General features: G+C 50.0%; 2 protein-coding genes across 5 annotated transcripts; one reads left to right on the top strand and one right to left on the bottom strand.

The window, feature by feature from the left end:
* Window positions 1-12498, bottom strand: MRRF (mitochondrial ribosome recycling factor). Of its 4 annotated transcripts, none has more exons than XM_030961474.1 (7): window positions 12444-12498; window positions 11367-11562; window positions 10966-11121; window positions 9637-9755; window positions 6934-7025; window positions 1484-1643; window positions 1-397 (listed from the first exon to the last, which is right to left on the bottom strand). In XM_030961474.1, exons 2-7 carry the CDS (start codon window positions 11539-11541, stop codon window positions 320-322), a joined length of 780 nt encoding a protein of 259 aa, XP_030817334.1. In that variant the 5' UTR covers window positions 11542-11562; window positions 12444-12498; the 3' UTR covers window positions 1-319. The 4 variants fall into 4 exon arrangements, with proteins under 4 accessions (XP_030817334.1, XP_030817332.1, XP_030817335.1 ...); XM_030961472.1 differs by having other exon boundaries at window positions 12286-12491; XM_030961475.1 differs by lacking the exon at window positions 12444-12498 and adding an exon at window positions 11641-12061.
* RBM18 (RNA binding motif protein 18) lies at window positions 12284-24018 on the top strand. The gene is made up of 5 exons (XM_030961476.1): window positions 12284-12687; window positions 18204-18330; window positions 18880-18966; window positions 20715-20800; window positions 22143-24018. The coding sequence occupies exons 1-5, from the start codon at window positions 12575-12577 to the stop codon at window positions 22300-22302; spliced, it is 573 nt and encodes a 190-aa protein (XP_030817336.1). The 5' UTR covers window positions 12284-12574; the 3' UTR covers window positions 22303-24018.
* Window positions 24019-24969: the final 951 nt, after the last annotated feature.

Consider the following 24969-nt stretch of genomic DNA (forward strand, 5'->3'; position numbering starts at 1 on the left):
GCACAGAGGGGGCACAAAGTGAGCAGGGCACTCCTCCCTGTGCCTCCAGCAGCGTCCAGTTCTCCTTCCTGGTATTTTATTTTTGATCTCAGTTCATCCAGTTCTGTTCCCACCTGGATAAAGACAGCAAGGAGAGCTCCCCCCTCCCTCCAGCACACCCCAAGGCAGCCATGGCAGCAGCCGGGCCACAGAGCTGCCCCTGCCCACCCCTGAGGCTGCTGGCCCCGGGCAGGGGTGGGGCTGGGGCTGTGGCAGCCCATTCCTGCTCCAGGGGCAGCTGGGATGATGTTTGTGATGTTTTTGGCAATCGGGATGGTGTTTATCCAAGCAGCTCCTTGGTCTTTGCTGCCAGCAGCTTGTCCATCTCTGCAGCAGCCTCATCTGCCATTTGCTGGATCTGTGGCAAGACAGCACAAACCAGAGCTCTGTGTGAGGTGATGCCACAGCTCAAAGGGAAAGCAGTGACCAAACCACCCCTTGGAACAGAGCCTCAAGGGACTGGTGATGGCTGGAGCCCTGCCCAGGGATCAGCTCTCCTGGTAACAAGGGATGGCCATGGCCAGTGTGCAAAGGGGATGGAAAGAGGCAGGAAAAGCCTGGAGCACACTGTGTGCTGTGCACTGGTTCCTGGGAATTAAGATCTGCTTGTTCACAAGGCCTGACAATGACCTTTGCTCATAATGGAAAATCTGGGTACAAGAGAAGAATTCCACAGGAGCTGTTACCTCCACCAGTGCAGAACACATCTGTGTCTCTGGGACAGAGGCTTCCTGCAGGATTTGGTTACAATGGCATGGCCATTTCTCCTGCTTGCACAAACCCTCTGTATACCCATGTTTATTTTTGTGAGCACACACAGAACTGTCCCAGAGCATTTGCAATGTATCTAACTTTAGCTGTTAATAAACAAACAGCTAAGGAGTAATGGCCTGCCTTCAGAGGCATCAGTTCAGCAGAACACTTAGGCTTGTGCCTGAGTTTATGCCCAAGTAATTGACTTTAGTGACATCTGCTCTTAGGGAATTAGGCATGTGCTTAAGTATTTTCCTGAACTGGAGCCAAAAACTCAGAACAGAGATAATCTTGCAAGCCTTTTCATTAATAACAACTGGAGCAATGCTCATTAACACATTTGCAGTGGCCAGGCATGGCGTGAGTGGTGGTACAGCCATGGTCATGGATTGTTTCACTCCCTAAATTCTGCTGGTTTGTGCAACAACCTCTTCCAGTACAAAAGCTTTTGGGGAATTCTTTTTCCCTGTGTCAGCTTACAATGGCTCATATCCTAAATCTGGCTTTGAGACTGAAGCCCCAAATCTCACAAAGAAAAAGCAGTTCCAATGTCACTGCCAGCTCCAGAAATTCAGCCCAGGGCTGTCCATTGCCCCACTGGATTCTCAGTGCTGAGGATTTGTCAGCAAGGGCTGGGACAAACCACTGAGCTGTGGGACACCAAAATATGGCAGAAGGAAAGAAAAATTACCTGCTTTTCTAGCAGCCAGATGGTATCTTCTGACACTTTGTTCTTGGACTTCTTTACTTGGGTGATGCTTTTGCTTCTCACCTTTCTCAGGGCCTCTTTGGACTTGTTGGTGGACTGCTTGGCCAGCTTGGCCAGGCTCTCCCTGTGCTCCCTCGTGACCCTGGGAGAGAGAGGAGAGGAAAAACACCAAAAGGAAAAGCAGTGTCATGTGTAGCACAGCCAGATTTATTTTCTGTGAAGGACTCTGGGTAAATGAGTGATCCTCTCCAACTGGTGCTGCCCTGCTCAGGGTCGCTCAAGAGCTGCTGGTTTAGATGGAGCTGGCTCTGTGTGGAGGCACAGTCTTGGGGCAGAGGGAGTGAACAGCTCAGGACACGTTTTTATTCTGCTTTGGTCCACCTGGGAAAATCTGCCAGCTCTGCACAGCATTCCAAGGAAGCAGTCTTGAACCTAGAATGGAAAATTTCCAGCTCAGCTCTAAGCTGGGGATCTTGGACTGAATCTTGCTTTATAGTTCTTGCTGCAGTGCCTGAAAGTCATCTTGAAGTGTTCAGACTTTCCTTACTTCCTGCTGCCAAAGCATGTGTGGGAAAGAGGAAAAATTCAGCTCCAGACTTGAAAGATCAAGTGTAAAGTGTCATCCTAAAAAGCACAAAACTGCAAAGCTCCTGAAACTGGGATTTGCCTGCCTGAGGCTGAAGAGCCTGAATTATGTACCTGGAAGCTAATGAGCTTATCTTTCACTCAATCTTATTCCAGCTTACCATGAGCAGGATTTCCCACCAAGATGATATGAACACCTGGGTTGACAAGAGGATGCTGCTGGACATGGTAAGTCACAGGTAACCCAGACCAGGGTGAACCCTCCCCCTGATGTGGGGCCAGTTACTGCTGTGGTGTCACAGAAAAGTGTTCAACTTTCTATCCCAAACTGAAAACTGGTGATGAGGGCTCTGGGATAAAAGGCTCAGGAATGGCTGATGTGTCCCCTGAGCTCGGGTCATGCTCCAGCACCTACAGCTAACCACTGTCAACTGCTAGTGCTTAACATTAATATTTTAATTATTTTCATAGCTCTTGGAGTTTCCAGACTGCCTGGAGAAGGAAAAACCCCGGTGCACTCCCTGAGACTCTCTAGCAGCAGAATGTGTGGGGGTGCTACTGCAAAATAAACATTTCACAGGAGTATTTAGAATTGGCTGCAGCAGCCTGGGTCACCAAAACCCTGGGGCCAGGACTCTTTGCACGGAGAGCTCAGGAAATGTGGGGTGAGGGTGCCTGGGCTGTGCCCCTCAGTGGGTGTGGGCTGTGGGGGGCTCTGGGGGCACAGCTGGACCCTCAGCCCGTCCCCACAGCCACGTCTCTGGCAGCCATCCCCGTTTCCCAGTGCCAGAGGGAAGAGGTTTCCCAGAAGCAGTTAGTATTTACAGGAATTCAGGATGGCCAGGAAAGCTGGCAGACCCAGAGAGCCAACCCAGGGCACCCCAGGCTGTCCCCTCCCTGTGGAGGGGCTGGCCAGGGAATGTCACATGGAATCTCAGAATACCCTGAGCTGGAAGAGTCCAACTCCTGGCCCTCAAAACCCCAGCCAGTGCCTGAGAGTGTTGTCCAAGCACTGCTGGAGCTCTGGCAGCCCTGGGGCTGTGCCCATTCCCTGGGGAGCCTGGGCATGGCTCCACCACCCTCTGGGGGAAGAACCTTCCCCTGAGCTCCAGCCTAACCCACCACGTGTGGCAGGAGGATTCTGGTCAGCACAGGCTGGAGCCTGGCCCCAGTGCCTGACCAGGAGGGAGCAGGGATCCCTCCCTGGGGTTCCCCTGGGTCCCAGCCCTGATTCCTCTGGGATTCTCACATCCAACCCCCCAGCAGAGCCCCGGCACGCCCAGAACCCCCAACGGAGCTCACAGGCACAGCTCTGCCTCAGGGCACCTCCTCGGGCAGCTTTTTGGGGTAAGTGGGGAGGGAATGCTGGCTGCTCAGCCTGCAGGAGGGAGCTGGGGTCTCTGCCGTGCCCTGCTGGGTGGGAGGGAGCAGCTCAGCGGGGCTGCTCGGGGTGGGAGCCCAGGCTGGCTGTGCCCAGGGTATCGCTGGCCTGCCCGGGGCTGCCGAGCCTTGAAGGAAATGTTTTTGTTTATGCAGCACTGCCAGATTTCCTCTGCTTCTTGGCACGGGGTCACAGCTTTCATGCCTCCCTGTCTGTCTTTATTAACACCAATTTCTTTTTATCACCGCGCAGCGCCCGGGAGTTTCTCAGCGGGTTTTATGTTCCAGCCAGACTGTGTGTAAATTCTCAGCAATGCTACCAATAATGCCAGAAACAGAGACTTTTCCAAGCAGATGCTGTTTCTGGTTAAGGGATCCATCAACACGAGCCAGGCCCCAGGTTTCTAAGGACAGTTGTTTTAATCCTGCCCCGAGATCTGGGACTTTTAAGCTGTTCTTAGGTATGTTTGCTTTTCTGTCTAGTAACCATTGTCCCTACCCCCTCTCAAAGCCAAAACAAAGTGTGAAGTGAACTTGGGGAAAGGGGGTCAGATGGGGAATGAGGACAAGCTCCCCCCCAGCAGCCCATGGAGCAGCAGGGTCAATCCCTGCCATTCCCCCAGGGACAGCCTTGTCCTGCCTGGCCCAGGGCAAAGCCTGCTCAGTGACATCTCAGGGGGTCACATCTTTTTTTCTGAGGAATATCCTTCCTTCTGCCTCCCCCAGCACTGCAGCCTTCGAGGTCCCACCCCTGCATGTGGCTGAGCAGACCCTGAGAGGACAACCCAGCTCAACCCAAGGCATTTCTCTGGGTAAGAGTGATTCCTGCACCTCCAACACCAGGAATTTCCTGTGAAGGACAGGGATCAGTTAAAGGAAAGCAGGCTAAGCTAAACACTCTGCATTCATAATTGCAGATAAACACAGGCTGCAACATTTATTGCTCAATAAAACGCAGGCAAGAGGCTCCTGATGATGAGCAGGAGCAGCTCACAACAGCTTTGGGGTGTTTTCAAGTGAAATGTTTTGGTCCTTTCTCCCCATAGTAGGTATCTGCTTATTTCTTAAAGGGCAAAGGGAAAAAAAAGGCTCACAATGAGTCATTAAACTTTCAAATGAGTCATCTGGCTTTCAGTAAAGCATGTGTAAAAATATTACTGATTTACAAACAATATCCAGTGTAACACAATGGGTCTAAAAAAGATGAATCTAAAAATGAGGCAATACCATAAAAGACACAAGGTCAGGTCAAATCCAGCCAAGAGATTAACCAATACAAATGTTCCCAGGGATGGTTTTCTTTCTTTTTTTTCCTCTTTTTTTGGTAATTTTTATTTTTAAACCCTCAGAGGCTACTTTTTATACAAATAAATATTGCCTATGCAGTGCTAGCCACACAAACAGGAGAATGCCTTGGGGAGCAGAGGGATCCTGGCAGGCAGCAGAAGTAAACACCAACGACACGAGTGTATTTTTTCTGTTAAAACTGCATAGCAAAAGCTAAACTGATAGAATAAATACTGAAAAGCAAACTCCATTTTTTAATGCTCTGTTGAAACATTCTGGAGCACAGCTGGACCTGCACAAAGCAAAATATGGCACATGTGTGTCCAGCTGACAGGTCAGACTGAAGAGTGGTTATAAGAACAGGTAAGGACAATTTGGATTTGGTTTCATTTTTATTGTGCCTCCCTTCATGAAAGAACCAAAGCCTGCAGAACCAATATTAATATTGTCTCTTCATTTCTGATTTGTTGCTTACTTTGCACGCCTGACGTAATTCTGCAATTTCACTGCATCTGTCTGTTATATATTCTTTCATGAACTGCTGGAAATAATGCAAAACTTTAAAAAACTGCTAAAAGTAAATGAGGGATATGATCATCTTTGCCCTGCCTTTTTCATTAGGGGGTTTAAAAGGCTGGAACTGTTTGTGTTTTAGGTGAGTGGCTGAAACTCCCACAGCCCCAGACATGGAGCTGGAGAGCAGAAGGGACTGGAGTGCCAGAGAGGGCAGATCTGGGGCACAGAATCCTTAACTCAGAACTGCCCAACTCCTCAGCAGCCAGGAAGGGACCAGGAGCTGCAGCCCTGACACAGGAGGGGAACACAGGAGCCCAGAGACAGAGCTTCCCTGGGTAGAGCAGCCTTGTTTTCTCTCTGCAGCACCACAGAAGATAGTGACAGACCTACACATTTGTTTAAAAACACAGGATTTTGTTAAAGCTGGGGATTTGCAGTTTTGGAGTTTCCTCCCCTGCAATTCGTATTCAAGGATGACCCAAGTGCCCATTAACAATCAAACCACTGTGCAGCAACCCGGGAGCCTCAGCAATTACAAAGATAATGGTGCCCTCCTCCTCCTCTGCCTCCTCTCCTGAGGAATGGGGGAAGGGCAGGGAGCACAGGGAAGGAAAATCAGCAAATAGAATGATAATGTCACTGCCTCTCACCGACAGCCACGGAAAGCTGCAATTAGACTTCTCTGATCAAAATGCTGGGTAAAATTCCACAGAATGTTTAAGGGAGATTTACAGCACACCAAATACCTGGTTCATCTTTCCCAAGAAGTCACAAGGGGTTTGTGCATGCCCTGTGTGGGAGCTGTTTGCCTTTACCATGGTGGGAAACCATGCCCAGCCACACCTGCCCAGGGTGTTCGGGTGCTCCATGAGGTCTGAGCACCCACAGGAGCTGATGAATTTTCCTTGTGCCCCCAGCCCTGTGCCAGGCTCTGTGTGTGTCAGTGACTGGAGCTGCTGGGAGATTCCTCATTTCATCTGAGTGGAGCCCCATTCCCAGGCAGAGCCAGGATCACTTCTGATCCAAACTGAAGCATGGATGCAGCAGCACCTCCTGCCTCGTCCAAGGTCTGTGTTGGGTGAGGGAAGTGATGCTCAGCCCTTGCCTGGGGCAACCTGTTCTTCCAGCCCCACACCAAATTTTCTATATAGCCACCAGTTACACACTGTGTATTACACAAAAGAGTGAGCAGATTTTTTGTCAAAGCTATAAAATTCCTCCCTCTCACTTTCATCAGTTCCTTTTAGTGCTCTCTGCAGCAAGGTGCTACTCTCCCCTAACACTACTGGTTCAATGCTGCTGTTCTGTGCTGGTGTCATTGCAGGAATTTAGAGCAGGGCAGCAAAGAATCAGCCCCTGAATTTAAGCAATACAGTTTCAAAAGCTTTTGCCTCTCTTTCAAAGTGCTGCAGCCAGCCAGGACCAAGCTTCCTCTGCAGAGGGAAGATGAAAAATAAGACCTATCATCAGACGCCAAGATGTGGTGACAGAGCTCAGACACTCCCAAGAGGTTTCACAAGACCCTTCTAAGGGCTCGGATCTTTTCCTGAACCCAAACTACAGCTCTTTGGAAGGCAGCTGCATGGGAATACACAGCAATCATGCATGTTTAGTCTCTGATGGGCACTCCCTGCATGATGCAGAGCTGGGGCATGGACACTCACTTGGGAACTGGCACCCGAATCACCGTCCCGTCCACCTCGGGGTTCAGGTTCATGCCACTCTCCCTTATGGCCTTTGCAGCTGCAGCTGTGCTCTGTGGAACAGATCAAAAGGTAAAGGGAATTAGGAAATAATCATTCCCATATGCCAGAACTCTGTCAATAGTTGGCAATCCATCTCCATGGAACATGGAAACATTTACTTGTGTTACCAGCGAGATCAGGAAGTGCCATTGGTGCAGAGAGCTTTGATCAGGGCCAGTGGGAACGGCGGCCGCTCGTGCTGGGGAGGGGCACGGGGAGGAGAGGGGAAGGGAGGCAGCAACAAAAGAAAACTGCTTTGCTTCTTTGAAACTGTTTGAATGGTTTGAGGCAACGCAGAGTGAAACCACAATAAATTCCCAAGGCAGGGCCCGGCTGTGGCAAAGGAGATGAAAGATTCTGAGCATTTGAAAATTCCAGCTGAACGTTTCCCCCTAGAAATCACCCCGTGCCAATTCTGAAACCCTAACGAACTTAACCACTTCAGCACCACAAGCTGACCACAGGACACTTCTCAAAAGTCCCCCCTGCTGTGTTTGGAAGGGGGGGTGGCAGGTTTGCCTGGAGACTGCAAGGTGAATTCAAGGCTTCACCCCCATCAGAAGGTGAGTGCATCCCTACAGAGTGCCAGGCTTTGGGGTTAAAGCAGAGTTGGGCCAAGAACACCCACAGGGCTCTGCCAGGTCACTTCATTCTTGACTCTGTCAAGCCCCAGGAGTTTTTTTCCTGTGGCACTTGTTTCCTACCAGGCATGATGCTATTTCTGATACTCTTTGCCATCATTAACTTTAGCTCCAGGCTGCTGCAGTATTTATGTAGCTCAGACTGTATTTATAAAGCTCAGCTTTTGCCAACTGAGGCACAAACTAAAGCTCTGCAGATCTGCTCAGGTCCCTCATGTGTGACATCACTGAATGAGATGAATGCTCTGCTGGTGTTCTGCAGGAGACAACTGCTGTCCCCTGAAACTACACGGGCAGAGAAAATGCAACCAAAATGATCTCAGCACGTTAGGAATGTCAGTGTGTTATTCCATGGACAGCCCCTGGTCTGCAGGAAAGAAATACTCTGTATAAACTGTGTCGTTTAACATAGATATTGGAGGAGATAGAAGAGGAAAGTAATGAGAGAAGGGAAAATATTGCAATATAGCCTCCTCTTGTAGCCTGTGAAAAAATAACTGTATTTAAAAACCGAGTGTTGTTTGGTTTTATAACTCCTGGGAAGACAGACTTTGGCTCTGCAAGTCCTCTTCTATGATTATTTTATTTCTCAGACTCTTCAGGCAATTTTATTTTCTCTCAGTGGCATGAATTACTGACTGTATGCTGTAAATAATGACATCAAGTGATCGTGTCTCTAATGGTTTTAGTCCAATCTATCACAAAACACAGGTGGGTATAAAGCAACTGTGGTGAGAGAAATGTTCAAGTGGTCCTTTAGCATGGAAAGCAAATGTAGGCAATGCTATCTAGAGGATATTTAATTTCTCCCATGCCCATTTCTCAGCCTGAGCTCCTGCCTGGCCATGGGATAAGCCATGGAGGGACTTCCCTGGCCCTCTCAGGACCTCACTGACGAGGGGCCTCCATTCTTCAGGGCCTTTATACACACGGGATACACTCTAAGAAACACTCAGGCATCAAGCGCCTTGCACTGACCTCCTCTGAGACTTTGCTGACTTAATTAATTGGGGAAAGCCTTTGCAAAATAAATAGAGATAAGGCCTGGCACAGCTCCAGCCCTGGAGCAGGATGAATTGTTAACCTTGAGCTCACCCCTGCTGCCCTGTGCCCGGCTCTGGGACCTGCTGCAGGCACCACCAGGGTGAGCTGAGCTGGGATTTGGATTTGCTGCCTCATTCAGGGCAGGCCTAAGGCTCCTGCAGAAAATTAAAAGAACTTGTCTCTCACAGAAGATAAACCAGAGCCCCTGATTTGGGCTCTGACCTGCAGGTGCTGCCAAGGGAGGAGCTGGCCAAGCTCAGCAGTGCCCAAGTCGAGCTCTGTGACAGCACTGAGCACGAGCCAGCTCAGTCCCACCAGGGAAGCTGTTCATCACAGAACTCTCAGGGATACCAGCAGCCCTGGTAATACATAAGCAAGTTTCAGAGGTGTCTGATGAAGTCTCCAGCACAAATTTCAATGACACGTCTGGTTCTGTGCGTGGCCAATCTCGACAAGGAACTGAGATGAATACAAGAGGGCTGATAGAGCATTGCAGGCATGTGTGCAGTTCAGGTGAGTGCATGTGCTCAGACTTCTCATAAATGCATGGGAAATGGGCAGGGCTGGAAGGGCACAGTGAATCCAGGCATCTGGTCCACGGTGCTTTGTGTTGTTTCGCAGATCCAGCTGAGGGAAAGCGCCTGCAAAGCAAACCCCTGTAACTGTGGCACTCCTTGGATCCAGCCCTGGGAGCAGGCACAGCACTCAGTAACTCTGCTGTGAGCCTGTGCTGCTGCAGGTGAGCTGCTCTGGGAGCCACGTGGGGCTGGGGAGCTGCTGTCAGCAGCAAATGCCCCTTCTGCTCAGTGTCAGCCCCAGGGACACAGCCCAGGCTGCAGCCCTGCCACGTCTGACTGATTTTGTCTGAATGCCTCTTTCCCCAGCATCAACCTGTTTGTTCCTGTGGCAATTCCCTCCCCTGCCAAGGTGTCCTCACCTCTGGGAAGCTGCTCATGTTCACTGTCAGGAGCTGTGGTGACTTCTGTGAGATCTGCCCCAGCTGGTTCAGCGGAAACTTCCCATCCTTTGTCACCACAGTTATGTGATCCAGGGCCCCTCAAAAGAACCAAACACAGGGAGCCTCAGTGTGACAGAACACTGTGCAGGGATGCTGGAGAAAAACGTGTCCACATTGTCCCACTTCCCTTCTGCCATGCAAAATGCAGATGTTACAAAGGAAAAAATGGTGTTTACTCAGCCCTCAGGTGCTGTTTGTGTTCAGGCATCCCCTGGGTATTCACAAGGTAAATAATTCAAAGCTGCTCTAAAGCACAAAAACATGAAAACAAAACTCTTGTTTGTTTTTGCTACTAGAATAGGAAAACTAAGCAGGATTGTTAAGAATTAAAGGGAAATGGTTATTTTTTTAATTCTTACAACTTGAAGAAAATCAAAATGTTGCTATAAAAATCAAGACAAATATTGTCTTTAACTTAGCAGCACTATCTTAAACCCCTCTATTTTTTCCAGGCCCCCAGAGGGGTGTTATACACTGCCCAATTTAAAGTATTCCGTTTCTCCCTGGGCTACTCTTAATCTGCTCTCTATTTTCTGCTGCAAAATGTTAACAGCCCAAAAGGCACATGGGACAGGAGGTACTTTATCAGTGCAATTTAAAAAAATACCTATGGTTAAAATAAATAGTTAAGAGACTGAGCTAGGCTTCCCAGCTCCATTAAAGACAGAAGTGCCCCTGCCAGAGCTGGGGTAAGGAATGATTCAAATCTGGTCATTGTTTAATGTTAAACTTTATCCCTGAAACTTGATATGCTTACAAATGCTCCGAGTGTTATAGTAACTGCAGCTTAGGCAAACATTCACATTTCTTCCTAAAACACAGAATCCATGAAGGAGGCTCGTACAGGTTACTACCCACAAAGATGCACAGCAGAAAAAAAGTTTGCATGTGCCAGACACCAGCCCAATGGCAATTTCCAAAAGGATCATTTAATGGCAATTGGATTTTTCCTGCCCTACTGCACCATTAGCTGACAACCTGCTTCTTCATCACATCTGCAAACAGTTCAGTTAGACACTTTTGACATCTCCCACTTAAAAAAGCTATTTCCAGGAAGCTATTAACAAAAATGGATCCTTCCTGGTCAAGCTCAGGGTGAAGAAAGCCTCTAGCTGGGGATGTCAGGGTTGTAGGAATTGGGTAACTCCAGGAAAAGAAAATTGATTTTGAAAAAATCTGAGCTGTCCATTACTGGGATTTGTATCCTTATTTACAGGCTACAGAGCATCACACAAGGAAGTTACCAACCTGGTGAGGTTCTAACACTGAGATTTCTGCTGAAATCTTCTTTCAGAGCTTCTATGACCGCCTGCATATCTTCACTGGTTTCCTCCAAATTGATAATATCCTCAACTAGGGCAGCACTGATATTCACTTTGGCTTGACTCTGCCCTTTGCCTTTAGCTGCAGATTACACAAAAGATTAGTTTCTATTTCTGACAAGTTAGTTAGAAAGTAGAAAGAAGATATTAAAGTGAGATTTAGAATCAAGTCTAAGATAAACTGAAGCAAAACCAAAATAACTGTATTTTTAAAGAGCAAAGAGCTCACCACTTGAGCACATCAGCCAAAATAAATAAATATATTAAAAATGCTTACAAGTGTTGAAAGACAGGTTGCAAAACCGTGAGAAAAGCTGCCGGTTTTACCTTTCTTGGTAGCCAGCTGCCTGCTCAGCAGCAAGTGCTGCACACAGCGGCTGCAGCCCCCCGGGAGCGGGGCCGGGCAGCCCCCGGGAGCGCGGGGCAGCGCCCGGGCCACGGCCGGGGCGGAGCGGAGCAGCAGCGGCGGGAGGGGACGGAGGCAGCGCAGCGCCAGAGCCATGGCTGAGTGCTGTGTGCCCACCTGCGGGAGAGAGAGACAGGAGAGCAGCTCGGGGGGCTGAACCCAACGGGGCCATGGCTGAGAGTGCTGTGTGCCCACCTGCGGGGAGAGAGGCGGAGGGCAGCTCGGGGGGCTGAACCCGACCGGAGCCAGGGTTCAGTGACGGCTGCGGGGGCGAGGGCAGCTCCGTGATACGGGCAGAGCTCCGGGGATCGGCCGTGCCCACCGCGCAAATGCCGCGGGAAGGGCTCGCTGGGTGCCAGCGGTGTCAGCACGGCCTCTGCACATCTGTCCGGCCCCTGCACATCTGCCCAGATGTGCCCGTGACACAAACCCACGGCTGCCGAGCAGCAGCAGCTCCCCCCGGTACCGGCTGCGCGCACACCAGCGGGGCTGAGGCTTCCATTTGTGCCTCAGAGCTCTGTCAGACCCCTATTCACAGGGTTCGTTCCACCGGGCCGCTCGCGGCTCCGGGCAGTGTCAGCAGCCGCGGAGCTGCGGCAACACACGCGGGACTCGGGACTCGAGCCCCGCGGAAGCGGCGGCGGGGAGCGGGGAGCTGCCGCTGGCGGCCACCGGGGAAAGCGGCGCTCCCTGCGCCGGGGACACCCGACCGCGACCCCGGTCCCGGTCCCGACCCCTGCCCCTGGTCCCCGATCCCGGTCCCGGTCCCGCGCAGGTGCGCGCAGGCCCCGCCCCGCGACCCCGCCCACCCGACCCCGCCCTGCTCCTGGCCCCGCCCACGCCGCTGCCGCTGCTCAGGACGGCCCGGTCCGCTCGCCCCTGTCCCCCGTGGAAAGCCGCGCCGAGGACCGGGTATCGGGGCCCGGGATCGGAGCCCGGGGGCGGCCAAGGGGAGGGGAAGGGAGGCGGGGAAGGGCGGGCGCCATCGCCTCGCTCACCGTAGCGCGGCCCTGCGCCTCCCGAGAGCGTCATCGGCCGCGCCGCAGCGTGACGTCACCGAGCGGCGCCAAGGGCGGGGCGAGGCCTGCGCAGGGACGGAGCGGCCGCGGCCCCGGGACGGAGCGGGCCCATGGAGCCGGGCCGGCAGGCGCTGCCGCTGGAGAACGCCTCCATCCTGTCCGAGGGCGCGCTGCAGGACGGGCACCGCCTCTGGATCGGCAACCTGGACCCCAAGATCACCGAGTGAGTGACCAACCGCGGAACCCCCCGGCACCGCCCCCGCGGCGGCACCGCCCCGGACGGGGCCATGTTCCCGCAGCGGCACGGAACCCTCCGGGCGGTGCCGCACCGCCCCTCCCCGGCCCCGGCAGCCCCCGGGCCCGGCGTTAGCCCCAGCACGGCCCGGTCCCCGGTGCCCGCCGCTCTCCGGGCGCTGGGGGTGCCCCGGGGCCGGTCGGGTGCGGCACTCCCGGCTCCGCCTCTGCCCCCAGCCGGGGCTCAGCCCGTGCCTGCCGGTGCTGCTGCGGGCAGGAGTCGCTCCAGCGCCGGTGTGTCCGTGTGCCGGTGTTCTCCCAGACCGGGGGGCTCAGAGGCTGCAATCAGCAACCCCCTGAGGCACTGCTCGGGATGGGAACCCAGGGGCTGAAAACATCCCTGTGCTCCAGAGTGGGGAAATGTAGAGTGTCAGGCTGGAGGCTTTCAGGGTGACAGTGCTACAAATGGTAAAGCAAGGCACAGCCCTGGAAGGTGCACCCAGAGAGGTTGGGGTCTGGAGGAATGACGGTGGGCAGGGCAGAGCTGACAGGCTCTGTGTCAAACAGCAGCTCTGCTTTGGTGTTTTGCTGCGTGTGGGTTCAGAGGAGAGTGGCTGCAGCAGTGGGTGGGGAGGAGGTGGGACTGGTGGGACTGGCTGCTATGGTGGGTAAATGCATGAATCAAATGTGTGTGTGAGCATTTCATGTTTTCTCCGGGCTATGGATAATTATCTCCTGTGCAAGCATAACATTAGAACAGCTAAATTGTCAAGGGAATATGATGTGCTGTCCAATATTTGGATAGGGTGCTGTGAAATCACTAGGTTGTATAAAAGGGAAAAGCAACCCAAAACAATTTGGGCTTTCCACACTCACAACAAACAAGCATTTTTGATTAACTATTGTGTGTGCCTGTTGTGGAATACTTTTTCTTCCTGGTTCTTTTTGTGTGTGTGCAGGTGCTGGGGTTTATTCTGAGCGTGGTTCATCTGAGCAGAGCAGCTCCCTAATAGCCTCTAAATGGAATCATTAATGCTTTGTGATTTCAGCCATTCAGCTTTGGGAGGTTTCTGCATTAATTACCACTCCTCTCCCACAGCTCTGTCCCTGTGGTTTGTCCACATTCACTGACCACGTGGAATTAGATGTAGGAATTCTTGAGTGTTGTTTGCTGGCTCCTCAGGGATTCAGGAGCTGGGTGAGGGGGAGGGCAGGAGTGCGGGGTGTGAGTGCGTTGGATCCTTCACTGCCCAGGGGGATCCTCAGTGCTGTTAAAGACCCTTTCAGGGTAGGTTGTTCCTTTTCGTTTTGGCCAGATAAGTAATAGGTTTATGTGGCAAAATTTAGTGTTTTCATCACTTGGATGAAGTGAGTTTGGTGGTCTCTCAAACCTAGAGTGCTTCCACGGTCCTAAATGTTGAAAGTTTGCCCAGTGATGGGTGACAGTGCTTGCTGCTTATTTCAGGCTTTATGATTCTGTGTCTTCCTTTTTGTTTTGTTTTAAAATGGCTCTTGTCTCGTGCAAATGATGTTGTATCTCCATTTCTTAGTGAATAAAAGAAGAGGAACTCCTTTTAGCACATTGTCAGTGTAAAGAAAGTGTGTGTGTGGCTAGTAAATTTATATAAATCATCTTGACCCTTATTCTCTCATGCTAAGGGCTTACATCTCTAGTTCTAGTTGCTCCTCTGAATTATTCCTGCTGAGGTTACTACTCACATGACTAAATCAAACTCCCGAAAATGAAATGTTTCTGCATTTGCTGCTTTTATCTGTTTTTTTAAAGAGCCGCCTTTGTTATTTCTGTGTTGGATTTGTTTAAGGCAGAGTAAGGTTGATTGAGTTGTTGGCAGAGTTAATAAGTGGTTGTGACACTCTCGAGCAGAAATGAGATCAGAAAGTCTTGAATCAATCCCAGACTTCCCTTTAAAGAGCAAACTGGAGCTGCAGTCAAGTGCTGGGGAGTTAATAGGTAATGTACACATTGGAGCACAAGCTGCAGGAGCAGCATTTATAAATGTAGGGCTGCCCACAAATTCCAGCCTGGGAGCTGGTGCTTTTGGGAGCTTCTTGCACACGCGGAGTGACTGTGGCTCAGCTGGGGGTGCTGACATGCCCTGGGCACTGGGTTATGGTGCCTCTTCAGCTGGGCATTCTCCCTGCTGCTGCTGGTTGTGGTGACTCCTTTAATCAGCGCCCTGAAGCGCTGCCTGCCTGTGGAGCAGGTGCTCTTGGGAGTCTCCTGAGTGTTCTCAGCAGCTGGAAGAGAACAGCTGGCACCAGGGACCTCACAGCTGCTTGTGACAGAGGATGGTGTCTGCGGGCCCTCTGGGAGCCCTGAGATCCTGCATGGGGTCTGCACGAGGGTGGCAGCAGGTGGTTCCTCGTGGTTTGTTGTCAGCACCACCATTTGTGCCACAGCAGGGCAGGCCGTGTGCTGTGGCTCAGCTGTGTGCTCTCATCGCCCCTCAGTGCTCCCACCCCATGGGGCAAAGCCACGCAGTTCAGTTCTGACTGCCTAGAATGGCCTCCTGTGCCCATTCCTGCTCCTAAAGCTGCCTGACACTTTGCAGCTTTTTGGCCAGGCAGAGATTTCGTTTTCAGCACTCTGTTCACATGATCTGGTTTCCCGTAGCCTTTCAATGCCCATTCATTTTCCACGGGGATGAAGTAGGGGTGTTGACCTTCCTCAGCTGCTGTGCTGCTTGTCGAGGATCCCATCTCGATGAGTGTCACCTAGAAAACAATGTGTGCACAAGCTGTTGTCACAGCCCCCCGCTGGCAGCTCCCAGTGGGGCAGAATTCCTGCAATAATGGTTTCTGCATGTGGCCCGGCCCCGCGCGGGTCCTTGGGACAGCATTGTTCAGAGGAAGCCTTGCCTGCGTCTGAATAGCGCTGGGGGTGCCAGGAGGAAGAGAGGAGGAAAAGGAAACGGGGGAGCTGCAGGTTTGTCTCCAGCCACATCAGATGACAGGAAGTGGAGATGGAGCTTGGCCGCGGGTCCGCGCTGGGGCCGCGGCGGTGCCAGCGCTTCCAGGCTCTGCTGGGTCACCCACCTTGTTGCCATAGTAAAGCTTCTCTTCTCACCTTTTTTCATCTTCTCTTCTCACCTTTTTTTCATCTTCTCTTCTCACCTTTTTTTCATCGTCTCTTCTCACCTTTTTTTCATCTTCTCATCTTTTCTTTTTTTTATTTTATTAATAAGACTTCAGGTTTTCCATGACAGTCTTCTTCTTCCGTACCTCTTGGCCTGAAGAACTATTTGTCAAGTTACTCTTAATGCCCTCAGTATTTTAACTACTTGTCAAGTTACTGTTCATGCCCTCAGTAATTTAACAATAACAAACTATAATCACAGCCTAAAACATGAATTATACAGGATTTCTGAGCTGCTCCACAGAGGGGAGGTGACCTGCAGTTGTAAAATTGCAGGCATGGTTGGAAAAAGAGTTCTAAACAAAATAGATGACATAAGTTACTTCTAGGCTGATGATGAAAATTGTTTCAAAGGAGCAGCTATCACCTCACTGCTAAGAAGGTATTATTTGAATGCAGATGCTCTCAGGAAAAAAAAAAAATCCCCAAAAAGTTCCTTTTGGCAAGGCAGCTGCAGGGGTTTTAGTGCAGAACTCAGGGAGAATCCTCCTTGCCCTTCTCCTGCCTCTGCAATGGCCAGAATGGGAGCAGCAACCTGGTGTAAGGACTTTATTTCCATACTGCTGAAATTCTGAGGGCTTTTTGGAGCAGTATGTTTACAGAAACAAACCTGAGGTGGGTTTACATATCTTGGAGGCTCTGGAAGTCCAACATGTGGAGTTTTTTTATACATCACGTCTCCAAAGTCAGTGTTTTCACTTGTACATCTGTGTCTGCTTTTTGGAAGTGTGAGGTGGTGAAATTTGGCTACTGTGTAATCAGCTGCTTTTCTTCGCCCTGCTCTTTCCAGTTGCCCTTGCTTTCAGAGCAGTGTGAGAGCTCATAGGTGTTGCAAAGGATGTAGGAAGCCTTCCATAATCAATGACAATGTGTGTGTTCCCCTGGGGGGTAACTTGGCCCTCCTGCACTGCTCCTCTGTACACACGCTGCACCTTCACCTCTTTAAAAGTGCACATCCTGAATGTCCACTGTGACCCATCCTGTGGGATGACTCACATTCCTGGAACTTTCTTGCCTGGCTTCTGAAGCTTAACAAAGGGCTAAGGCTCTTTTCAGACATCCTATCAGGCTTTATTAGGAAAAATGTTGTCTGCCCTTCCCATCTGGACAGTGCCTGTAGTGCCTGGTGCACTTGGCTGCCTTGGGCCGCTGCTGGCCATTCATGTCTGGACATGGGAGGTTTCATCTGGTGCCTGGTGTTATCCTGGTAGGCTCTCTGAGCACTGAGTGTTACCTCAAACACTGAAAATTGGGTTAGACTGTGTGGCTTGCTAAGAAACACTCTACAGCTGCTTGGGAGATGAGTCCTGACTAGGACATCCTTATTAAACACTTAAATAATTCTTAAATGTCAGGGATGGGGTCAGGCAGTGAAGGAGCAATGAGTGTCACTTTTCTCCTAGGTCAGGCAGTGTTGTTAAACACTTCAATCCCAGGGAACCGGAAAAAGCTGCAGAGAACTGTCAGGATTAGATGTGGCCTGTACAGCATATGTGCTCCTTGTTTTAAGTTGCTCAGTGCACCAGATACTAAGCAGACAGATTTACTCTGGCTTTCCCTAGTTTTATTGGAAACAGCACACTCCCCACTGGATGGCAGGAAGATAATTGGCTGAAAAAGTGTCTGACTCCCATGAGCATGTCACTGAAAAGCTGTCTGAGCCAGAAGCACTGGCAGATTTAGGCTGGATGATACTGAGGGCTGGCTGGTGCCTTTTTTGTTGAGGCCTGCTGGCAAGTCCTGGTTGCAGCTTGTTCTGTTTATTCTTCTGTCTTCCTGCATCCCCATCTTTTCCAGGCAGGTGTCTGTGTGCCCTGGGGTGTCCTTGCCAGAGCACTGGCACTGGTTGGCACAGGGCAGGGTGGGTTTGTTCTGGGACAGGGAGGGCAGCAGGAGGAGCAGGGTCCTGGGGATGCAGGTGCTGTGGGCTCAGAGTGTTTGAGCTGGGACAGGGGTACAGGGGATGGAGCTTCAGGTGGTCACATCAGGGCTAGAGAGGGGAAGCAGGAGGGTTATGCTTAAAGTAGGAGTGATTTAGTGAGACAGGAGGCAAAGCCCTCCCAAACCCTTGGGAGCCATTGCATAATTGTCTAAAAGGCAGCTATTAATAGATCTCTGTGCCCTTCAGCTGGCACTGCTGGGAGGGAGCTTTGTGCCTTGGGGCTTTGGAAAGTCACTGGTAGTGCTGCTCAGAGCTATGGATGCTGAAGGGGGCCTGCACAGGGCACCCACCTCTGCAGGGACTTGGGAATGTGTGTGTGACACAGCTGTGCGTGTCAGGGGTTCCTCTGTATCTGCTCACTGTCAGTGGGATGAAACATGTCATAAATGTTTTCTCTTCCCCTCAGATACCACCTCCTCAAACTCCTTCAGAAGTTTGGCAAAGTAAAGCAATTTGACTTTCTCTTCCACAAGTCTGGTGCTCTGGAAGGGCAGCCCAGGGGTTACTGTTTTGTCAACTTTGAAACCAAACAGGTAAGTTGCTTTTTATCTAACGTTCTTGCTTTTTATCTTAAGTTTATATAAATGACTAACTTCTCTCCCATTTTTAATGCTAATTCAAAGCTACAACAGGAAAGGTTAAATTCAGTACTTTGTCTACACAAACCCACAGATTCTAACAGCTCTGCTCTGTCACAGCTGCTTTGTGACTGCTCCTGGAAGTAGCAATAGTGATTTTCTATCTCCTCTGCTGTCTTCTCCTGAATCCTGCTTTTTGGTGCTAACCACAAAGGGCCAGTTCTTTGGTCCATTTTGCAGCTGGTGATAAGGATGTCAGAAGAGCCCTAACGATGTGTATCTAGAAAATTATTCCCAGGAGGGTGGAGCAGCGAGGCAGATAAAGTCTGGTTACTGGGAGTCTTTCAAGGCGTCCCTGCATTGGGGTACAGTGGGATAAACTTTCTGTACTGACAGTGAGCTGTACTTACAGTAGGCTAAATAACAAAGAGAAAAGGGCTCTTTGCATGTGAGTGGGTTTTGACTAGAGGCTTGTTTTGTTTATGGAGCTGTCTTCCTGTGCAGGAAGCAGAGAAGGCGATCCAGTGTCTCAATGGGAAGCTGGCCCTTTCCAAGAAGCTGGTGGTGCGGTGGGCACACGCACAGGTCAAGGTAAGCTGGCTGCTGCAAGCAAGAATTGCTTCTAGTTTGCAAAGCTGAAAAGCTTAATAATAAAGCCTTCTTATCAAGGCAGTCCTTGCCTGGCAGAATAATTTCAGTCTGTTCTAGGAAATAACTTGGGGAGTTGATGTTTACAGCTTCTCCTGTCTAGCCAAGCTGTGCTGGATTAGCTGTGAGTGAGGACAGGCCCTTTAACCTGGGTTCTTTGGGAGGGGGTTTCTGCTCAGAGCAGTGTGAACAGATTACTTCTCTAAATGCCCATGTTTTAACTTTTCCCAAACTTAGTGAGTAATTGGCTGGAAGTTTGAATCCTTCCCTTTGTGGTTTTTTTGCATAGGAGAGGTATGGAAATTCCCAATTACCGGTTGCTGTGTTACTTGGTTCCACTTCTGAAAGCACTTATGTGGCAGCAGCTCTAATTAGTTTTGACTTTAAAGTAACATACTCTGCATCTAAGCTAAATATCCTTTTATTCCTTGCTCCATCACATAAACAATCAAGTTTTTAAGATTGACTTAGGCAGTTCCTTCTGGAACATCCTTATTTTCATTTTTTAAAAATTTTCTTGTTTCTCCTACAGTTATTTACTATCTTGTATTTGATAAAGCAATTTATTTTTTATAACTTCCTTTGCAGATAGACAAATTTTGGGGGAGGCAGAGAGGAGATGCTTGTTGCTATTTTCCTTTGGGTAGTTTTCTTTTAGTTGATTATTCTCCCAGCAGCTTTCTGCTTTGTCTTAACAAGTACATTACTGCATCTGTTTCGGATGCTTAAAAACCAAAGCAGGTATCTTCATTAAAGGAGACCACATTGTTTTAGTTACTGACTTCAAGGGCTCTTGTCAGCACATCCAAGCTTGTGCTAATCCAGTCTCCATTTTCTGTATCTGTGGAGCTGCTGGAGTGCCACGTGCTTTGGGATGCCTGAGGAATGATCAGGCCACGCAAGGAGTCTGAGCTGGAGGAGTGAGTGTCTGCCCAGCTGCTCCTGGGTCTGGGCAGGAACATGCATAAATAATCACTCACTTCACATGGCATTTTCCAATCCCTCAATGGAAAGACTTAACAGCACAAAACTTTGGCTCATTGTAGCAAGAGTTGTTTTAGACAAGACCAGCACGGTGCTGAGCAGCTCTGGGATGAGTGGCCAAGGCTCAGCAGACGCTGTCGGTTTGAGCAGCTCTGCTGAAAAACAAACCTGACTCTGTGCCAAGCGAAATAAGGAAGCAGAACACTGCAAATAGTTCAGGAGGCCCGTTGCCTACAGAGATGACAGACTCACAAGCTGCCTTCTACAGAAAGGAAGGAGTTCCTAACTGATTTTTTTTCTTTTTTTTCCCATCTTTTCTCCCAGGACTGCCCAGTTCTGTGCAGTTGTGTGCTTGGGTTGCCTTCTGGCTCTGCACATAAAGAGCACAGCAAGCAGTGCAGTAGTTACCTTCAAGTTTACCATCTGTGTTTCCTGCCTTATGTAGAGGGGAACAAGAAGTGACAGGATAAGGTTTAAGGATCCACAGTACAATGCACATAACTGTTCAGTATCCAGCCTGCATTCCATGTTGGTACTAACCAAATATTGTGGTTGGGATTTGTTTCAGTGTTTGGCCACCAAAATCTTTCCTAGCAAAAGCTCCACAAAACCTGAGGCAATGTTAATCCAGCTTTAAAGTCCATCTGTGGGAAATGTTTCTTTGTTCCTAATTGCAGCTGACTCAGTCCTTGGTCTCTTGCTTGCAGAGATATGATCACAATAAAAATGAGAAGATCCTTCCAATCAGTCTGGAGCCATCTTCCAGCACGGAGCCGCCCCAGTCCAACCTAAGGTAGGAGATGGGTTGGGTGAGAGGTGACCCTGCTGTGGGACTGGCAGGAACCAACTTCTTCCATGTCAGTAAGATTTAGAGTTGTTGGCGTTGTTTGTGTTAAAAATGTAGCACAGCAAAAAAGCTGTTTTTGAAAGGGCAATGCCTGTGAAGTCGCTCACTTGATGTGGGACACTTCAGACTGGAAGTTTATTTTCTAGTGCAAAGCCTGGGGTAGTAGGAAGGGTGTGAGGTGAGATGAGGAATTGGGAATGTACAGCACTCCAACTCCTTTGGCCAGAATCTCTGCACTTCATGTGAATTGGGTTTTTACGGGACTGATTTGGTTCAGCAAAATGCTTATGAGCAAGAAGTTCCACAGTCGTGGCCGAAGATTAAAACAAAATCACAGGTACTACTTTACATAAAACTAATTTTAATTTTTTTTTGCCAGTGGTTTTTTGCCTGTGGGTCTTGTCTGTGGGATGTGGTTAAATTTTCCAACCACTGCATTTACCTGAAGCACATAGCTGCTTTGCTAATTCACAGTGTGTTTGTGTGGTTTTCCTCTGTTCTGTCAGTGGAACCCTGTGAGAACCAGGACCAGATTAATGCACTTGCCCAGAGATAAAATGAGCTTGTAATTCAGAAGTAACAGGCTAGGAAGGAAAGAGCAGAGGGGCTTGAGTCATGCAGATTGTTAACTTTGTGCATCAGTGGCACAAAGGGGTTGTTCTGGTGAGGATGGATGGTGCAAGAAGCCACAGTGGGGCAGGGAACATTCCTCCCCGTCCATAGCCAGTGGATGATACTGAATAACAAAAGTGCTAGGAATTTGGGGTGTAACCTAGGATAGCTTCTCCCTTTGGGATAAACCCTGCTAATGCTGAAATAATGTTTCTTCCTGACCTAATTAGAGTCTGGGGTTTTCCCATCCCAAGCGGGCTGTAGCTGGGAGGAAGTCTGGCTTTCATTTCTCTGCTGTTCCCAGCAGCCTGCTCCGAGCTCTGCTCTGCTGCACATGCTCAGAGCTCCTGACATGACATCATGTCACATGAAGGAGGAAGCCTTGCCCTGTTCTTGTCTCACTCAGTGTCCTCCAGAAAGCACTGAATGGGTGCAGGGGCCGTTGTTTTGGGGTGCTGAGGTGTCTCTTGGAGGAGCAAACCCGTGCAGAGGTTGAAATGCAGCAGTGTGGGCTCTGGGCAGTGCATTCCTGCCTGGCTGTGGATGCAGCAGTGGGGGCTGCCTGGCCCCTCCGTGTGCTGGGAGGATTCTCATGTCAGCGGAATCTCTGGATTTCTGTAGTTGGGTTTCATGCTAAGATCAAGCTCAATCTCCCTTCTGCTCTTTCTCTTTCCAGTGTCAGTGCAAAGATAAAGGCCATTGAAGCTAAGCTGAAAATGATGGCAGAAAATCCAGACGCAGAATATCCTGCAGCACCTGTTTATTCTTACTTCAAACCACCAGATAAGAAAAGGACTACTCCTTACTCCAGAGCTGCCTGGAAATCCAGAAGATGATGCTTATGAATGGATGATGGTAGCAAGAAACACTGCTTTGTATACCTGGAGTCCTCCAGTGCTTTTGTACTTTTGTAGAGTGGGAAGGACAGTGCCACCTGAGCAGGGCACGGCCAGCACAGCCCTCTGTCACACCTGAGGGTCTGCACGTTCCTGCCTGTGCAGCTCACAGCTGAAGGCTCTTCAGAGAAATAGGTTCCCTTCAAAGCCTCTGATGAACACACAGGCAACCTCTCGTTAGCGTGCATTCATTAGCCAGATTAGGAACAGTAACCAGCGTTCGGAGTAAAGCACATCCAAAAATACTCCATTTAACTGATTACTTTTTAAAGTATTTTTGAACAAAATGTATTCCAATTCATGTTTTAATGGAAGGGGAAGCACTTGGTTTTGATTAACATGCTGTAGTTATAATGGAAAAACTTTTTCATCTCAATAAAACTCATTTTAAATAGATCTTGCAACACCTTTAGTAACTGTGCATGCAATATTTTATATGCACCAAGGCCAATTGATTTTGCATTTTGATTTGCACACTCCACAGTGTAACTTTATGATATGGTAATGACACAGCACAGATATTTTCAGTGTCATTTAGGCTATAGGTGTGTACCTGCAGGAATTAGTGTATTTACACATCACTGAGGTCTGTGCTGTGCCCTGAGCTTTGGCAGTTGTGTTCGGTGATCCCTGATGGTGGCAGCTCCTCATGATCCAGGTGTGGCAGTGTGGGAGTAACTGCAGCCTCTGAGACATCTGCAAGCCATGAACTCGGTGTTTGCCCCCTGTCCTGCCCAGCTTTGGTTTCCACGGGCTGGTAGAAGTGGTATGAGGTGGCACCAGGGTTTGTGGTGAACTGGGACTGCCCCAGGGGCCAAATCTACAGATCTGATGGAAGGCATTGCTCTGAACCATCTGATCCACAGCACATTTTCCCCCTAAATGTCTGCAAAATAGGAATCTGAGGAAAAAACATTTTCTGGCAGCATTTTCTCCTAGGTGCACACAGTGCTGTGACTGCATGTGCCAGGAGGATGTCAGAGAGCTCATGTGCTCGGGTCCAGGTGACACTGCTCTGATTTTCCCTCCCCACTCCTGTCAGACCTCATCAGTCACTCTTGAGCTGCTCCCCCCAGGCTGGTTAATGGTGGTCTCAAACAGGAGGAGGAAAACAATTTGGAAACAGCCCTGGTTAGTGCAGGCAGGAGTTGCTCAGTGGCACAGCCCAGGGAGGTTTGTATTCCTGCAGCAGCAGCACACCTCCCTGCAGGCAGAGCTGGCTTCCTGCTGCCGAACCCAGCACCTGGAACGGAGCCGTGCCTGTCTGTGGCGGAGGATTGTTGAAAGCCTCAATTGTTCTGAAGTAGGTCTCGTGCTGTTAATGTTTGTTTCCTAGTTTTTGGGTACCTGAGTAGAGGGAAAAGTAGTGTTCTTGGGAGTTTGTACCCCTCTGAATGTGAGTGACACCCGTTTGCATTCCTGTGTGAACAGCCTGTGTTTGTTCCTGTGTGCTCTAACGTTTGTAGCTTTCCAAGTCTGTATCTGCATTGTTTAAAACAGCTCTGAATTCTGTTCCCATTAGGAAGATACCTGAAGATACCTGGTTTCAAATGGGTGTGTGGCTGTGCTCCCCTCAGAAACATCCTTTGATATTTATTTGTATTTAAATACAATTTGTTGAAATTCTTACAGCTCTAAATAAACATTTAAAATGCATGTTTTCCTCCAGGAAAGCCGAGGGTGGCAAGCAGGAAGTGAGTGAGGGTGGTAAATGCTTGGCATCAGCCGAAGTCCACTGACAGAACCCGGGTACAATAGCATCAGTCTTTTTTTTTTTTAATTATTTCTGTGCCCTGCCGTGGTCGCTAACAGAAGTGCCTTGTCTGTCTGGCCAGGCTCAGACCTGGGGGAGCTTTATTGCAGGTCGGTGCTTGTGCTGGTCACTGCCGCTGCCGCCGGCCTGGCAGGCGCTGCTGCTGCTGCCTGCGCTCCCCGGGGCCCAGAGTTCCTCATCCTGGAGCTGGGAGGAGGGAAATGCTCAGAAATGGGTTTTTTTTCATGAGCATCAACCCCAGGACTTTGCATAAGACCGTTGTGAAAGAGATTTGAAGAGCGCCGGGGAGCGCGGCATCTCTGGAGCTGTGAGTAGGGAGGGTGGCAGCCGGTGGTGGGAAGGAGAGCCGGGCTTGGTGCCTGGCTCCTGTGGAGGGGAATTGGGCTGTTTCTCACCTCCAGCCTGCCCTCCTGTCCTCTGAGGGAGCTCCTTGCTTCTCCTGGATTTCCAGCAAACCCATGGGAGCAGGGTGGGTTTCTGAGGGTGATGTTCACCGTGGCCACAGTGTGGGTTTTTCCTTGGAATTCGAACCATTCTGCCTGTGGTGACAGTCCCTCACTTGGGACAGGCATGGAATCTTCACTCTGGGAGCACAGAACATTCCCAACCCCAAATTCTGGGATTCTGGCCGAGCTGCTGCTTGACACACTGCCACCTTTTTGCTGCCTTGTACAAACTCCAGGGCTGGAGGAGGGAGCACAGGGGGGTAAGGACAGGGATGGACTCGGGGCTGGTACCTGTTAGCTGCAGTGCTTTGCGTTCCAGTCACTGCCCGGGCCCTGTTCCTGGTGCAAGATGCACGTGTGAGATCTGTCTGCTCTCAGCAGGCAGCA

This window comes from Camarhynchus parvulus, chromosome 17 (assembly GCF_901933205.1).
Source record: "Camarhynchus parvulus chromosome 17, STF_HiC, whole genome shotgun sequence".
NCBI classification, from domain to species: Eukaryota; Metazoa; Chordata; class Aves; order Passeriformes; family Thraupidae; genus Camarhynchus; species Camarhynchus parvulus.